Here is an 18,016-nt window from a genome sequence, read left to right on the forward strand (position 1 = left end):
GGGTCCATGAAACGGGGTCTGTTAGACGGGGTCCATGAGACGGCGTCCATGAAACGGGGTCCGTTAGACGGGGTCCATGAGACGGGGTCCATAAGACGGGGTCCATGAGACAGGGTCCATGAGACAGGGTCCATGAAACGGGGTCCGTTAGACGGGGTCCATGAGACGGGGTCCATGAGACGGGGTCCATAAGACGGGGTCCATAAGACGGGGTCCATGTTTCAGGATGGTCGGGTCGCCTACACTGCCTCGGACCACTGACGCACTGAGAACAGGGAAGGGAGGTCGGAGTGAGAACAAGTCCACGGCCCCGCGAAGCAACTAGATGTTGTTGGTGTTCCGATACCATTTTTTCCCTCCCCATACCGATTCCGATAATCATGCTGTGGGTTTTCCGCCCATCCGCCGAGGCACAGATACCGATACCCGTGTGTTAAAAACAAAAGAAAAAGATCTTAAGATCCATCGCCATGACGTCATCAATGCGTGTGACGTGTTACGGCGTGATGACGTATAGGCAGCAAGAAGCATTCTCCGAGGCCCAGGTAGTGTGAGTACAAACGGGCCTGGAGGGGGGGACAAGGACCCTAAAGCACGGGGCACGGGACGGAGGCACAGTGGGAGGGCACCCTTCCTGGACTTCAGTACTCACCGACACCGATGTCAGCATTTTCGGCAGTATCGGAGGCATTTCCGATACTGGTATCGTATCAGAATCGGAACAACTCTAGAAGCAACTGACCTGTGAGTCGGGCTAACCCTCTCCCTATACACGGCTGTGGCGGTCTCACAGCGGCTCCATGCTGGACTTTATGATTAAAATGCGTCAGACTTCCCGACAAAAAAACGACAATTACCTGAGCACCCAAACCCAGATTGTTACAATGTTCTTTCTCATATCAAAGCATTTAATGTTCATGTTGCAGACGTACTTGTCCAGCAAATATGTATTGAATCTTGGTTTGAATAATTTGTTTCCATTTCCAGCAATAACATAGACTTATATCTGTCTTTGCAGGTTCAACACCGAGTGCTACAACACGCACAAACACTACAACACCATCACCAACAACTGCAGTTACCAGTGAGCTTTCAGATTTAGCACCAATGGTTCAGTAATAACTCACCTGCTGCTTTGTTTTATCCTTTTTCTTAACAACTGTATAACTGCAAACGGTTCTGTCCAGACTCAACACCTGTCGCTACACCGGATGGGACCACTACAACGGCTGCAACCACGACTACAAGTTAGTGTTCAATCAATTATGAAGGTGAAATATGTGCTTTAGCGAATTTAGCAATAAGTATAACAGAGATAATTGCATTTTTCAACAGTTACCACAACACCTACAGCAACTGTAACAAGTAAGTGTTGGGAAATATTTGTGACGGCATAAAAATACAATACAATAACTAATCCAGGCTTAAATAATATTTGTTTTTATGTTGTTTTTTCAGCTTCGACGCCAACGACTTCACCGACAACTGTTGTCACACCAACGACTCCAGCAACAACTGTTGTCACACCAACGACTTCAGCGACAACTGTTGTTACCAGTAGGTTTTTAGGAACAAGGCATGACCCACACTTGGTTTACTTGGAGATGTGTAACCTATTTAAACTTGAGGGATTTCACTTTTCTGCGTATGCCCTAAAAAGCAAGGCTTCGCTCCCGGAGGTTTCCTGTCCTGCATGTTTTAGGGTTTCTCGCTGCTCTAACTCACCTGATTTTAACGATTTTCAAACGTGTGACGACCTTCAGCTGCTTGATAACGAGCACGTCTTTAGAATCAGGTGTGTTGGAGCGGAGACAAACCTAAAACATGCAGGACAGTGGCTCGCCGTAATCAGGGTTGGGCACCCCTGATCTACACATGATCTAGGTTAACCATCTTATTTGTAGTCATCTTAGAAGGTAAAACATTTTGTGCATGTTGCATTTGCTGAACTTTCCCTTTGTCGTTCGCAAAGCACTTAATTCAGCATGGTAAATTTGATCCCCTACGGAAGACATAATATCTCGTACATATGAGATAAACTTGGGTTTTGGACAACAATGCTAGAAAAAAGTTCCCCCTTGCCTTTCAGGGCTTTCGTACCTTTCAACTGGAATTTCACTGTTCTTTTCACACCAACAACTGTCGTTAAAATGGAGGTTAGGCAAAATGCACATGTTGTAACCAAACCCACTGCTGACTAAAAACATAATTATAGCTATAATGTTAAGCTTTACATTTCTGGATAATTTTAAGTACAGTATTTTCCGCACTATAAGGCGCATAGAACAGACGCTACAGTCGAGGCTGGGGTTACGTTAAGGACCGCCTCTAAATCCATTGATGTTAAGTTGGCGTGCTAGCGCTGTTGCTTTCAGTGGAATAGTGATTGTACGGACTCTTCTACTTGCTGCTCTCTGTTCAACAACCCACTGTTGGAGTTTGTCCTCCAGCTGCAGCCGTCTCGCTCTGTTCCCTCTGAACTCTGTTTAGTCTTCTTTACTTGCCGCAGGTCGTCTTGTTGCTTCCTCCACTTCGGCACCATTGATTGGTTCATGTTCAACTCTCTGGCTGCTGCTCTATTCCCGTGTTCTACTGCGTGACTAATGGCCTTGAGTGTAAACTCTGCGTTGTAAGCGTGTCTCTTAACAGGAGCCATTTTGGGCTCTTTACACAAACACACACATGGAAATGAAACGGCACGCTTCACGCAGTCGTATATCTCAACATGCACTGCGCGTTACTTCTTCTACGGGGGAAAATAGAGTCGGCGGCTGCTCACCGTAGTTGGAGACCTGTTGTGGCTCAATATTGGTCCATTTATAAAGAGCACCAGATTATAAGGCGCACTGTTGGCTTTTGAGACATGTGAAGGTTTTTAGGTGCGACTTATAGTGCGGAAAATAGAGTAATTACGCTAATGCTTAAACTGTTTTTGTTTCTTAACTTTAGCCCCCAGTATAACCAGCCCCACAACAGAAGTTGCTTCTACCACAGCTCCAACCACAGCCCGAACAACAGCCACTAGCACCAAGGCTACAACCACAGCTACCACTATCCGCACAACGACCCCTTCCAGAGTGACACCTACTACCTCCACCCCCACTACTGTGGAAATACCGACCCGTCCCAGCACCCTTCCAACAACCAGGGCAGCTCCTACTACACCTGCAATTCCAACCTTGGGTCCTACTCCAACTGCTAGAGGTATTATTTTACTGACAAGAGGGGGTAAAGAGGCATCATGCATTAGTAAATATATTACTAATTACCTTAAAGGAGATGTTTTAAACCACTTTTCCAGGCGTGACGTATGGTGACCAATGACACTGAGGGGTCAAACTTAGAATTGCTTCATTTATTCAGTTGCTCTTTATTAAAAGCAGATTAAGAACTAAAAGCTTGTATGCACTAGAAAGCCGTACATACATTACCAACAATAATACAATCAAATTTCAGTTTCCATATCTTTCAGTCTAAGACGCCAAAATTGCGCTGCTCTGTGTAATTTTGGGACCTAAAAGTGAAACAAAATAAAAACGTTTCATTATGCTGTAACGTCTTTGAACTGCAGCTTTTACCTTCACATTTTTATTAAATATACTAACTTCAATGTGTCAGACCGGGGCAGGAATGAGGACTCAGATGGGGAGGTTCGCAGATCAAACAAAAGGTATTTATTCTTAAAATCCAAAGCGTGAGGCACGGAGCCGATAAACCACAGAACCAAAGGTTCAAAAAGGGTTAAACTTAATATGAAACAACAGGAAATACAAACACCTGAGCAAGGACACTAAGATCTCTATGACATGAACAAGGCTGTGGAAACGGGCTGGAAACAATCGGCATAACGAACGAAATATTCTGGCAACAAGACGAAGACACGGACTATATACACATGAAACATGTGCAAACAATCAAGGATCGGGGAGGACTTCAGACACAAGAGGAGGGGCAAGTGACCTGAAACAAGACTTTTCAAAATAAAACATGAAAACCCAAAGACGGGACAGACCTCACCGCGGCGTGACTACTTACCAGTAGTCTGCACTTGTCAGTCATGATCTACAATAGTCTCCTCTCTGTTTTGTCTTTTGTGTCCTGCCTACCTTGTGTCACTTTTGTTCCCTGGTCTTCAGTTGTTTGTTCACGTTACAGAAAACCAATGCTTTTGCCGTCACCTCATTGATATATTTCATCTCCTTCAAAATAACAGCATTCGATGTGGAAATGTCAGTGAGATTAGACAAGGAATACACGCCAGACTATGACGATCCGACGAGTTCTGCATACAAGGATCTCGAATCAACGATTAATTCAGTGGTAAGTAAATTGATGACACCGTATCCAGTTTGAACTTGTTTTATTTTCAGCTCTTCATGATCCAGTGTTGATCTTATTTAACGTATCTCTCCCACAGTTAGTGGAACAGTATAAAGGAATCACCGGGTTTGTCGATGTCTTCGTGAGAGGGTTCAGGTACGGTGATTCTGTCTTTAAAAGCATTTGAAGGCAAGAATCAGCACACAATTTACACCACAACTGCTTTTGTTCTCACACAACTTTCACTTGTTCTCACAGTGAAGGAAGCATCGTTACAGACTTCCGTGTCCAGACGACCGAAGTTGATTCGAAGCAAGTGGCTGAAGCGAATCAAAAACTTCCTGAAGCGTTGCTGCCTGTGGCCCCTGTCATTGGCTCAGTCACTGCATCTTTCAATAGTAAGTTTAAAAACGTTGTTCCGGTGTCAAATCTTCCCAGGGTCTTTTAAGCAAATTAGCCATGTAGTGTACAGTAATGTGGCTAACAGTGATTAGCTCGGGGCAGCACGGTGAAGGCATTCAAAGGTCTTTTTTAACCACTAATGCTGCTGAAAATAACAGCAAACCTCTGCAGCAGCATGAGAAGAGTCCCTACACACACAACAAAGCAGCATCAGCGTAGTTAGTGAAGCCAGAGTTTATTAAAGAGTGTTTTAAAGACTTACCTACTGGCCCCTGTACCAGCTCCTCTCATAGTAAAGTCCATTACAGTGGATTACCAAAGTCAATACTTGGATTTGTTTCTTATAAAATGTCTCAACATGGTGAAAAATGTCTTTAAATGTTAAAAATATTCAGTTTAATGTGAAATCAAACAGAGAAAATCAGAGATTTCAGGTTTCAGAGGCTGAAAGCAACTTTTTCTGATGAAAACTAAAGAAACAAAATGACTTCATGGGTGAATTCATATGATATTATACAAACAAAAATCATATTAAATCAGTTAATGGATCCAAATGTGACCGAAGAACGTGTTTGAATGTTCTGCAGCTTTGACTAAAGTAACATTCAAGCACTTTCCAAACATTTCCAGGTGCATTTCCAGTCTTTTCCACATCAAACCAAAGTCAATCCCAAAGGAAGGAGGCCATTGCTGCTTTGTTGTGTGTGTAGGGACTCTTCTCATGCTGCTGCAGAGGTTTGCTGTTATTTTCAGCAGCATTAGTGGTTAAAAAAGACCTTTGAATGCCTTCACTGTGCTGCGCCTAGCTAGTCACTCAATCGGTGTTAGCCACATTTGGTTGTTAGCGAACGAAATTGTCTTGATGGATTATTCGATGAGTGCATTTGCCGTAAAAAGACCCTTGGATGATTTTACACCAGATTTCCCCTTTTAGGACCTTTTGCCTGACTTGGTTGAAGTTCAAACTGATCGATTTTACTTCCTCCCAAAGGTCTGACTCCGATCAGCTTCCCACGCCTCACTTACACCGGTGGAACCATGACCCTGACGTGCGGGCCGCCTGAAAACCTTAACGTGGAATCAGTTTCTGGTTCTGAGTGGAAATTTAAAGGACGGAAAATTAAAGCGAGTGGAAGGTTTGACGTCACTACTACCCCCAGCAGGCAGTCTATACTCACAGTTAAGAACGTCATCCCTGCGGATATTGGTAAGTCAAAGCTTAACATTGAAACATGTTTACCAATACGTAATCAGTAACCATGCAAGCACGATGTATTTAACAATGCAATAGTTAACCTAGATCAGGGATGTCAAAGTCAAATACATCAGAGGGTCAAAAAAACTACTTTGCTACGAGCCGAGGGATGGACTAATCAAACATCATCCCGGGGGTCAAGATCATTCATTTGCGGGCCGGATCTGGCCCGCGGGCCTTTACTTTGACACCCATGACCTAGTATATTGTGGTGTACTGTGAGATACTGTGAAATGGGATCAGATATGTCATAGTCTGGGATTGTATTAATGTTAGATTTCCTCAGAATATCGTGGGAAAAGCACCAAAATGACAGTTTTCTGGGTTTGCTTTGACTTTCAGATCTGTATTGTTGTACAAATAAAAGGCAACAGCGTTTACTTTTACTGTATCTTACATAAAACGTTGCACTTTATGCACAGTGATATACAAATATTGTCAATGTATCAGTATCTAGCCACACTTACTGTGAAATGTTGACATGTTAACGACACTTACCTCTCTTAATCACAGGACGCTATGAATGTATGATGACGGACGGAGTCATAAGGTTCGTCCAAACAGGAGATGTGACAAGAAATAATATCAAACAAGCTCCAATTGTACGACTACAGAGTAAAGTTAACGTTCGATGCGAGGGAACAGCGGGACAGACTCAACCACTCCGGTGTTGTGTGCAGTCCTCCTACAGAGTCAGGTGGTTTAGCTCAACTGGTTTAGCGTTAGGTAAGTATGAAGTGACGTCGATATTCCTCTATTTGATTCTATTGAAATCCAGCATGGTTGATCTTATTAAGGATGCTGTTCGTTCACAGGTTTCACAGTCAGTACTAACGATGGAGACTACTGCATCACACATGAGTACGATCTGGGGAGCTGCAGCGGATCACAGGAAATCAGTTTCACTTGTCGAGTAGATAATCCAGCGGGTTATGAGAAGAAGACCCAAATGATCATTTTCAAAGAAGGTAAGAGCAACATTTGACGTGTGTTTATACAGTCCCGTTGCTGTCTTCCTGTGTAACTCTTGTTTATCTGTTAAGAGGTCACATGTAACGATGCTCAGTACGGGACTGGACGACCAGGCGACCGATCGACTTTAGGATGTGAGAAAGGTCTTGATGGGAAAATTACTGCAGAGTGTCAGGAAACAGGAGAGTGGAAGCTTTTGACGGACACCTGCATCGTAACAGAAATCAAGGCGTTATTAACTGAATCTGAGGTAGGTCTGCTGGGGGTAACGAATCCTCCCTATTAGACATCTCTAAAACATCGAGTACACCATACCGGCAAAGTCAGTGATGTCACTAATATCTAGTTTAACATCTAGAGTTTATTCCACAAAGTGAATCTTAAGAGGAGAGACTCAAACACACCTGCACACTGGCAGGTTTTATCCAACATATGCTCTGTGTCCTCCCTCTAACAGAGTCAGACGCGCTGTATTATTTCCTCAGACAGTAGCAAAGCGCATATCGAAGAGCATTTGTTGCCTCCCTAAACTTGTATGGCAAGGGAAACAGATCATTTATATGGAAAAGGTCCACACTACAAGCCCCGAGCCTCATCTCTGAGCTCCGTTGTATTTTAAGTTTGTTTGAGCAGTTTGAACCAATCAGCGTTGGTTTCTTTGGTGGATTGAAGTGAAACAGAAGAGACTGTTGAGTGTAAACAACATGGAGGCTTCCACGGATGAGATGAGCAGCTATGGAGCGAGCCGCTCACTAACTCGTTGTTCTCTGGATCCTTCTGTTGAATATGGACCGGGCTCCTGAAATTGGGCCTTTGATCCGTAAATTCACGTTAAACACAAAGGGAAAATCTCCTTTACCCACATGTTGTTTCCTTTCTGAGCTTTGCCTCCATGCTGTTAGCACGTCACACGCTTCGGTCATCTGATTGGTTGGTTTGGCCCGTATGTTGGTGACAGACAGATGGTTTATCCAATCAGAAACCAGGATTTTCACCCCTTCACAAAAGACTTCCAAATGACAGTTCCCCTGAACAAATGGCGGAGTCAGGTTACCACACTATGGCTATGAAGCAGATTTTTTAAGGTTGTCCTGCCAGTTTCTAGAGCCAGAAAGAACATCTTTGCCTCCATCATGCATAGTTTGTCATACTGACACAACGTGGTATCATGCTTTTGTGATTTTAATATTTAATTTTTCTAGGAATTGGTTGTGGACGAAGTGCCAGAGTTTGTGGCGAATCTAAGTAGCACTGTCAAAGACGAAGAAGCTGACATTACAAACTCATCGGCAACCGTCCAAGCCATCGTTGACATCGTAAGCAACATTGCAAATGTTAGCACTGGTGAAGTCAGTGAAGTTGTCATCAAGGTAGGTTCCCATAGTAGCTCTTTACTAAAGGTTGTGTGTTATGTCACCAAAAAGTACTTTTTGATGAGGTGGTGAAATGAAATGTGTCTTCATCTGCAGGATGTACTCAAAACAGTTGATGTCATCATCGGCGAAAATTCAAAGGAGTCCTGGGCAGTCCTGAATGCTAATGAAAGCCGCAGTGCGAGCTCAGAATTACTAGCGTCCCTAGAGTCCCTCTCTGAAAGGCTGGTCGGAGAGATCGAGTTTGCAACGCAGCGGATCCTGCTCAACAGAGCCACGTTCAACAACTCCTTCATGGCAGATCTGAACAACAGCGTCGTCATAGACATTCCCAACACTGACTTCTACAACGTCTTTATCACCACCATCACCTTCTCTACCCTCAATAACGTTATGCCAGCGAGGAACTCCAGCTTTGACGTCGGCCTCCTCAACACTACCAGCAATGAAACTCTCACCAATGATGCCATCAATGCTGTCGTGGTGCTGGTCAACGTTAATGCAACAGTCGACAATGTAACTCTGAGCTACGACAAGCTAAACACGTCGCTGTCGCTGAACCCGCAGTGCGTCTTTTGGAACTTCTCACTCCTTGGTAATCTGGGCGCTTGGGATGATGAGGGGTGCTCGTTTGTTTCGGACATAAACGATACTGTAACCTGCACCTGCAACCATCTGACTTCCTTCTCACTTCTGATGGCAACAGACATCCCTCCTGACCTGAAAGAAACCCTGGATATAATCACATATGTCGGAGTTGGAATATCTCTCGCGAGCTTAGTTATATGTCTCATTATCGAAGGGTATGTTTGGAAAGCCATAACAAGAAACAGCACCGCCTTCATGCGTCATGTTTCCATCATTAACACGGCCCTGTCCTTGTTGATCGCCGACATTTGTTTCATCATCGCTGCCTCTATTGCTGATAACCCCCTCGAAAATCCAGGGGAGGACTATCGAATCCCAGTTGGGCCGTGCAGTACGGCGACATTTTTTATGCACTTTTTCTACCTTTCGCTGTTTTTTTGGATGCTTGTGTCCGGCCTCCTGCTCTTTTACCGGACGGTCATGGTCTTCTCCCACATGTCCAAGTCAATCATGTTAGCAATTGGCTTCCTATTAGGCTATGGGTGTCCTCTGATTATAGCTGTTATTACTGTTGCGGTCACGGCACCTGGTGATGGGTACATCAGGAAAGAAAAGGCTTGCTGGCTCAACTGGATTGAGACAAAGGCACTACTGGCTTTGGTAATACCTGCCCTTACTATAGTTTTGATCAACTTTATCATCGTAATCGTGGTCTTGTTCAAAATGCTGAGAAGAGGTGTGGGAGACGTGGCTCAAGCAGATGAAAAGCATACGCTGGTGGTCATTCTAAGGTGCGTGGTCATTTTGACGCCATTATTCGGACTTACCTGGGGTTTAGGAGTGGGAACCATGGTATCGTCAGAAAACAGGGGAATCCACATCGCCTTTGCCTTCTTCAATTCACTACAGGTATTTGCAAATACTGAAACACATGGTTGAATGTTGTTATGCTTACATGACAGTGCTTTTTGTTATAAAATATTATGTCCTATTTTCTTTCCTCAGGGTTTCTTCATTTTAGTGTTCGGGACACTGTTTGATTCAAAGGTACGTTGAAAAAAGACCTTTTGGTGGAATGAACTTATTTGCTTTGTGGAGAGCTAAATGGAAAGATCCATAACACTAGTGATAGACCGATACACCTGCCAGATGATATTTGTGTTTTTCAGGTGTATCGTATCGGCCGACGCGAGCTGCTGCGTTCATCGATAGTATTTTCCCGCCATTATTCACAGACAGGCGTCCACAGGCAGCTCCGTGTTGCTGGAGGCGCCTTTTTTAACTTCAATAAGTGTTCTTTTTTTAAACGGAGACGCGTAACATTTGTAATCATCGAGTGATTTTTATGATGTAAATTGAGGGAGCAAAAGTAGAATCTGCTCCAAGTATCGGAGAAAATCGTCATCGGTCATCGGCGAAGGCTGATGAAAAAAAAGAAAATCAGTATCAGCGTTGGCCAGATAGCAACACCACAGTATATAAATACTCCGATATGTCCAGCATATCAAAATTCCTCTCAAGTGTAAATACTAGAGTATCGTCAGCAAAAGAAAAACAAATCTGCCTACCATCAACTCTAAATCTCACCAATTAACAGGTTATTCAAAAGCAGCGACCACGCTTGTTTCCAAAAATGTCGCTGTTCAAAATTCTGAAGTGTTTATTTTGCCAAACATTTCCCACATTGCATATTAGTTGACTGTTTCAACACTGACATTAATTTGATTGTGCTTGTAGATTCGTTCTCTTCTCTCGAGAAAATCCCCAACATCGAGCAAACGTGTACTAACGTGCCCTCTAGGAGCTAAACATGTGCGCTAAAGTGTCCTCTAGGAGCCAAAGCATGTGCTATAGTTCCCTCTAGGAGCCAAAACGTGTGCTCAAGTGTCCTCTAGGAGCCAACGTGTGCTAACGTGCCCTCTAGGAGCCAAAGCATGTGCTAAAGTGTCCTCGAGGAGCCAAAACATGTGCTAAAGTGCCCTCGAGGAGCCAAAGCATGTGCTATAGTGCCCTCTAGGAGCCGAAAATTGTGCTAACGTGTCCTCTAGGAGCCAAAACATGTGCTAACGTGCCCTCTAGGAGCCAAAGCATGTGCTAACGTGCCCTCTAGGAGCCAAAGCATGTGCTAACGTGCCCTCTAGGAACCAAAACATGTGCTAAAGTGTCCTCTAGGAACCAAAACGTGTGCTAAAGTGTCCTCTAGGAGCCAAAACATGTGCTAAAGTGCCCTCTAGGAGCTAAACATGTGCTAAAGTGTCCTCTAGGAGCCAAAACATGTGCTATAGTGCCCTCTAGGAGCCGAAACGTGTGCTACAGTGCCTTCTTAAGTAGCGAGGATGCTCTATATGTGCCCTTTTTCTTCCTTTTTGCCCCTGCCCTACAAAAAGCCTGTGCACGCCACTGCTGTAGGCTGTGTTTCATACCAACATTGGTATGAAAGCATAAATTCAGTTTTGTCAGGGGTGTAGCTCTTTATTGCACAATAGTTGACTGTTATCAATTTCAACACTGACATTAATTTGATTGTGCTTGCAGATTCGTTCTCTTCTCTCGAGGAAATCCCCAACATCGAGCACCGGCTCTAATCCAACAAGAGTAAGTGTTTCTTTAACCCATTTATCCCAAAACCACTGCAGGTTCTCTTTGTTATCCAACCCATGTTTGAATCTACAGACCTGCTCAACGCTACAGACATTATCATTTCTTGCAATTACTTCATTTTACGCAAATGTATTGTTTTTAAACTACAGAGTACAAGTGGTGGCATTTCCTCTCACAGTGGACTAAACTGGATCAATCGACTGCGTGGAAAAAGAAGTAAGTTGTTTCAAATCAAGCATTGTTTTCAGTTTACTTGATTAAGCTGTTATTTATGGATTGATTTGTTTATTTTGGGCGTGTCAGTTAGAGAAACCATCATCACGCATTATCTTAGTTTACAGTTCACATGATGAATGAATGAACGTCTCACAAGCAGATCCTGAACAACTTTGAATCAGTCAGTAATCAATGTGTAGGTGAAATGTTATTATTTCTATGTACATGCAACAGAGAATCATCCCGACTGTCTGGGTTTCTCATGATTACCTTAATGATCATGTCCATGTCCCCTGAAGTGAGAACATCATCATACTCCAGTAACAAATCACAGTCTGTAGGCCACTGGCGTGCACCACTCATGGCCCAATGGTTAAAAAACATTCGCTATAGTGCCCTCTAGGAGCTAAACATGTGCTAAAGTGCCCTCTAGGAGCCAAAACATGTGCTATAGTGTCCTCTAGGAGCCAAAACCTGTGCTAAAGTGCCCTCTAGGAGCCACAACATGTGCTAAAGTGTCCTCTAGGAGCCAAAACCTGTGCTAAAGTGTCCTCTAGGAGACAAAACGTGTGCTAAAGTGTCCTCTAGGAGCTAAACATGTTCTAAAGTGCCCTCTAGGAGCTAAACATGTTCTAAAGTGTCCCCTAGGAGCCAAAACATGTGCTAAAGTGCCCTCTAGGAGCCAAAACATGTGCTAAAGTGCTCTCTAGGAGGTAAACATGTTCTAAAGTGTCCTCTAGGAGCCAAAACCTGTGCAAAAGTGTCCTCTAGGAGCCAAAACACGTGCTAAAGTGTCCTCTAGGAGCCAAAACATGTGCTAAAGTGTCCTCTAGGAGCTAAACATGTTCTAAAGTGTCCTCTAGGAGCCAAAACATGTGCTAAAGTGTCCTCTAGGAGCCAAAACACGTGCTAAAGTGTCCTCTAGAAGAAAAAACATGTGCTAAAGTGCCCTCTAAGAGTCAAAACCTGCTAAAGTGTCCTCTAGGAACCAAAACATGTGCTAAAGTGCCCTCTAGGAGCCAAAACAGGATCTAAAGTGCCCTCTAGGAGCCTTATGTCCTTTGATTTAACATGTCTCAACAGCAGGTAGTTACAGAGCTGCAGTCTAGCTCTAGACTAGGGGTCTGCAACCCGCGGCTCTGGGGCCTCATGCAGCTCTTCAACGTGTAAATAACGTGTTTTTTTGCACAGTGTGAACGAGGGAACACATTTTATCTTGGAGGTGAAAAAATATTAGGTGAAACTAAAATATGCGTCACATCCTTGGTGTACGGCCCGGCGCCTTTCCCTGATCTGGAGTTGGTGACCTGCACTGATGCTGGATTAACCCCCCCCAAAAAATAGTGTTTCGTGGACGTAGTGATTTGCTTTCACATGATGGTGTCTTACCTGTGTGCTTGATATGTGGTGAGCAATGAGCGAACAACCACAATTTTAGGACAGGTAACAATGGCAGGTAACAGTAACTTAATATAAACCTTTATAAGCTGGGACATCAAATACGTTTTGCAGCTCCAGACACATTTTATCCAGTGGAAGAGGCAAAAATGGCTCTTTTGATAGTAAAGGTTGCAGACCCCTGCTCTACACAGACAGACAGACACAGTGTCCATATCAGTCCGCCATGAGTGAGCACCAGTCCCGTCTTGTTGCCCGTCATACGTGTTTCAGATGCTATCGACTTGTTGTTTGTCTTTCAGACGTCTACCGCGTGTCCGAAGCTGCAACCTCGAGCAGCACCGGTGCATCGGAGTCATTCGTGAATATCTAAAAGGAAGCATCAAACCTGTGCACATGTGATTCATTTCATTGCTGATTCAAAAGGTTATTGTTATTATTATGGCTTTGATTTATACAGCGTCAGTGCTCAAGGCGCTTTACAGAGTCCAGGTTCATTCACACACACATGGATGGTGGTGGTAAACTACGCAGTAGTCACAGCTGCTCTGGGGCCGACTGGCGGAAGCGTGGCAGCTAATCAGCGCCTACGCCCCCTCGACCACCTCCTCACACATACAGCAGTCACACACATTCACACGAGGCAAGGTGGGTGAAGTGTCTCGCCCATGGACACAACGACCATGACACAAGTGGAACCACCGACCCTTCGGACATTGGCCGACACGCTCTACCAACTGAGCCACAGTCGACCATTATTGTGAGATTTTACATTGCAAAAATTAAAATCATTAGTTTCATTGGGATGATTTTGTAAAAATCTGGAGCAATAAACATGGTCAGTAGGAAAAAGTATGGTACTAAATGAACAAACAGCGTTACAAGTACTTTGCCTTTTCACGGCGATGTCACTGTTCCCCCCTCTGTGACGGGAAGACCCAGGAAGAAGTCCGGTGGTTTATGGCAAATGAAACTGAGAATGTATTTCTGTCTTTTTAAGTTGCCTGATGATGCTTGTTTTTAAGTCTTGTGCTGCTTTGTATGGTAACACTTGAGATGGAAGCCAGATGAACAAGGGAAGAACCAAATTAATAATGAATGAACGTCTCACAAGCAGATCAACTTTGAATCAGTCAGTAATCAATGTGTAGGTGAAATGTTATTATTATGTACATGCAACAGAGAATCATCCCGACTGTCTGGGTTTCTCATGATTACCTTAATGATCATGTCCATGTCCCCTGAAGTGAGAACATTATCATACTCCAGTAAGAAATCACAGTGTAGGCCACTGGTGTCCACCCCTCATGGCCCAATGGTTGGGAAACCTGTGCTAAAGTGCCCTCTAAGAGTCAAAACATGTGCTAAAGTGTCCTCTAGGAGCCACAACATGTGCTAAAGTGCCCTCTAGGAGCCAAAACATGTGCTAAAGTGTCCTCTAGGAGCCAAAACGTATGTTAAAGTGTCCTCTAGGAGCCAAAACATGTGCTAAAGTGTCCTCTAGGAGTCAAAACATGTGCTAAAGTGTCCTCTAGAAGCAAAAATGTGCGCTAAAGTGCCCTCTAGGAGCCAAAACGTGTGCTAAAGTGTCCTCTAGGAGCCGAAATGTGTGCTAAAGTGTCCTCTAGAAGCAAAAATGTGCGCTAAAGTGCCCTCTTGGAGCCAAAACGTGTGCTAAAGTGTCCTCTAGGAGCCAAAACATGTGCTAAAGTGCCCTCTAGGAGCCGAAATGTGTGCTAAAGTGTCCTCTAGAAGCAAAAATGTGCGCTAAAGTGCCCTCTAGGAGCCAAAACATGTGCTAAAGTGCCCTCTAGGAGCCAAAACGTGTGCTAAAGTGCCCTCTAGGAGCCAAAACGTGTGCTAAAGTGCCCTCTACGAGCCCAAACACTTGCTAAAGTGCCCTCTTAAGTAGCGAGGATGCGCTATATGTGCCCTTTCTGTTCTTTTTCGCCCCTGCCCTACAAAAAGTCTGTGCACGCCACTGCTGTAGGCTGTTTGATACCAACATTGGTATGGAAGCATAAATTCAGTTTTGTCAGGGGTGCAGCTCTTTAATGCATGTTCACTAAACAGCAGCCAAAGTGCAGAGTCAGGCTCTGCCATCTTTGCTGTAGTTCATAAAATAATTTCAAACGTTCCACCATCGGCCGAGGGCTGTGGTGCATTCTTACAATGCAAACAGAAATCCAAAAAGAAAGGAAATAAGACTAAACTGTCCACTGGCCTGAAACTGTAAAGATGAACTTGTGCACGAACGATGTAAACTGTTCATTGAGCTGTGAATGAACAATAGATTTGTTTTTTAATTGTGTATTTTTTAAATTATAAATAAAACGCTTTAACAGACTGAATGTGTTTTTTCTCTTAATGTTAAACTGTTGCTTTCCCATTATGTTTACTACGACTGTACATGTTCAACCTGTCAAACTAACAGGTTTATATAGTAGTTTTATAAAAATACCACCATCTTATGACTGTCTGATACTCAGCCATGTTTGAAGCTCACTAGAGAGCCCACTGTCTGCAGATCGGTTGGTAACGCATCCATTAAACTGCCGCTGAATAGAAAAAAGAGCAACTTTTAAATCTAAACACCACTAAATCAGCAGCACGTCTCCTTGTGGAGCAGCTGTGTGTGTTCATATAATTCTATGCACCATACAGGGGTGCACGGTGGTGTGGTGGTTAGCACTGTCGCAGAGAGGGATCCTGGTTTGAATCCCGGCTGGGGCCCTTCTGTGTGGAGTTTGCATGTTGTCCCCGTGTCTGCGTGGGTTTTCTCCGGGTTCTCCGGTTTCCTCCCACAGTCCAAAGACGTGCAGGTGTTCGGTTCATTGATGACTCTAAATCACCCGTAGGTGTGAATGGTTGTGTGTCTCTGTTTGTCTCTATGTGTCCTGTGATAGACTGGCGTCCTGTCCAGGGTGGACCCCGCCTCACGCCCGATGTCAGCTGGGATCGGCTCCAGCCCCCCGTGACCCCGACAGGGACAAGAGGTTGAAAATGAATGAATGAATGAATGAATGAATGCACCATACACAGTTGTATGTCATTCACCCTGTTCTCTACCTTCAGCCACTTAAGGCTGAAACGAGCAGGAGTGAGAGGTTGAAGCTTGAGAAGCAGCCTTACTAGTTTGTTTTGGGATGTTTGTAATTTAGTTTTGAGTTTTTAAAGATAAAGATCAACAAACAGGATCAGCTTTTTCTTTTTCTCTGTGGTTTATTTTACCAAAGCATTTTTTCCTCTGCAGACAAAAACACGTTCACCCTGCGTCCTCACAAAGTCTCGCACAGGGACGTCAAAGTCAAACACATCAGAGGCCAAAAGAACAAATCTGCTACGAGCCGAGGGCCGGACTGGTTCAACGTTTATTAAAACATATTAAAATGATGCATATAACCTGTTGAACCAAGACCTAACACAGTGAACCATGTTTTATTTAATGATTAAATGAATAATCACATATTTTTGTACGGCTCTGTCAGTGATTTTCCAACAGGCTCACAGACAAAAACAAACTTGTCCTGTACATTAAATGAATAAAGCAAGATTTTCTTATGACTTTAGTTATTAAGAGGAAAACATTTTCAACAGCAAACAGCAAAAAATAAAGAACATGTTCCTTAATATCAAGATAAAGACGCACAGCTCTGTGAACATGAGCTTTAAACACCCTTGTTCTCATCGTCCACCTTCCCTTTAGCCGTTATTGGGGGGGGGTTGGGGGGGTGAAAGGTGACATCTGCCCTGATGCTGATGATCTGCCCACTTGCGGTGCTGCAGTGAGTTTGCGGGCTACCGTGCATTGTGGGTAATGTAGTTTTGGTGCGTGAAACACACCAGCAGGCGGCTGTGGCGTGCGGCCGGTTCTAATACTAATCAAATATCTTCCCGGGGGCCAAGATCATTCATACGTGGGCCGGATCTGACCCCGGGCCTGCTATGTGTATGATTGACACTGTAACTGTAATAATAATAATAATAATAATAATAATAATTTGAATAACCTAAAAGTTTTCTTCAACATGCAGTTTTTATTATCTATCTCGGGTTGATTACAGTTTAAGGTTTTGACTCTGCACACAAAGAGCTCATGGGTTTATAAAACACCATCACATCATACAGTACATTTAAAATACAGATTATTATACAGCCCCATCTTTTTTTGGGCAGTTTTTCAAGCTTTTATTTTGTAGGACAGACAGGAAATGGGGTGAGAGAGAGGAGGAGACATGCAGCAAAGGGGCCACAGGTCGGAGTCGAACCCGAGGACCTTTAGCCTCTTTTACCCTAACCACTCAGCCACCGGCCGCCCCTCACACACCTCCATCTTTGAACCAAATATTCCTCCTTCTCTTCCAGGTTTCACCAGAAACTCGGCTCCAGAAAAGCTTTTCAAACGAGCATCAATGGACGACACTTTAGTGAAAACACGTTCATCACATCATCAGAAACTGGGAAATAAAACATCAAATGAGTCTCATCCTTAATCTCCCCCAGGTCACACATCAGATAGATTATTCATACGCGGGCCTCGACTTTGACACCCGTGGTCTCGCAGGAATGACCATGAGCCAAATCTCACAGACTTTTAGGGAGAGGGAAAGGACGCGAAATGCGGGTTGGGTCAAAAACAAGCCTTAGACATTACAATCCCCCTGTGAACCTCTCTTATTACACCGTCTCTAACACAGAGTCCACACAGGCCAAGGTCTCTAACACAGGGTCCACATGCACACATACGCCGTTACACCATCATGAGTTAGTTATGTGCGTTATCCATCAAGAGGGTGAGACAGAGGAGACACTGAACTGCGTCTGACCTGACAAAACTACGATTATGAATCACAAATATACAAAATTCCCACAGCAGCACCTCCACGCTACA

At 44.0% G+C, this 18,016-nt stretch overlaps 1 protein-coding gene across 1 annotated transcript in view; it reads left to right on the plus strand.

Moving 5' to 3' along the window:
• LOC310961735 (adhesion G protein-coupled receptor F5-like) overlaps positions 1 to 13,517 on the plus strand; it is a gene marked incomplete at its 5' end in the record, with an annotated part of 34,240 nt that extends 20,723 nt beyond the window's left edge. Inside the window, 16 exons of the mRNA XM_083933946.1 lie at positions 1,019 to 1,084; positions 1,188 to 1,247; positions 1,459 to 1,557; positions 4,137 to 4,320; positions 4,418 to 4,476; positions 4,579 to 4,718; positions 5,714 to 5,929; positions 6,491 to 6,703; positions 6,793 to 6,945; positions 7,021 to 7,199; positions 8,152 to 8,319; positions 8,419 to 9,819; positions 9,916 to 9,957; positions 11,446 to 11,505; positions 11,661 to 11,727; positions 13,428 to 13,517. Coding sequence (XP_083790072.1) covers positions 1,019 to 1,084; positions 1,188 to 1,247; positions 1,459 to 1,557; positions 4,137 to 4,320; positions 4,418 to 4,476; positions 4,579 to 4,718; positions 5,714 to 5,929; positions 6,491 to 6,703; positions 6,793 to 6,945; positions 7,021 to 7,199; positions 8,152 to 8,319; positions 8,419 to 9,819; positions 9,916 to 9,957; positions 11,446 to 11,505; positions 11,661 to 11,727; positions 13,428 to 13,498 — 3,178 coding nt within the window. The 3' untranslated portion in view covers positions 13,499 to 13,517. The remainder of the gene's footprint in view (positions 1 to 1,018; positions 1,085 to 1,187; positions 1,248 to 1,458; positions 1,558 to 4,136; positions 4,321 to 4,417; positions 4,477 to 4,578; positions 4,719 to 5,713; positions 5,930 to 6,490; positions 6,704 to 6,792; positions 6,946 to 7,020; positions 7,200 to 8,151; positions 8,320 to 8,418; positions 9,820 to 9,915; positions 9,958 to 11,445; positions 11,506 to 11,660; positions 11,728 to 13,427) is intronic.
• Between the last annotated feature and the right edge of the window lie 4,499 nt (positions 13,518 to 18,016).

The sequence above is a fragment of the Echiichthys vipera genome, assembly GCF_963691815.1.
Source record: "Echiichthys vipera genome assembly, chromosome: 19".
Lineage (NCBI taxonomy): Eukaryota > Metazoa > Chordata > Actinopteri > Perciformes > Trachinidae > Echiichthys > Echiichthys vipera.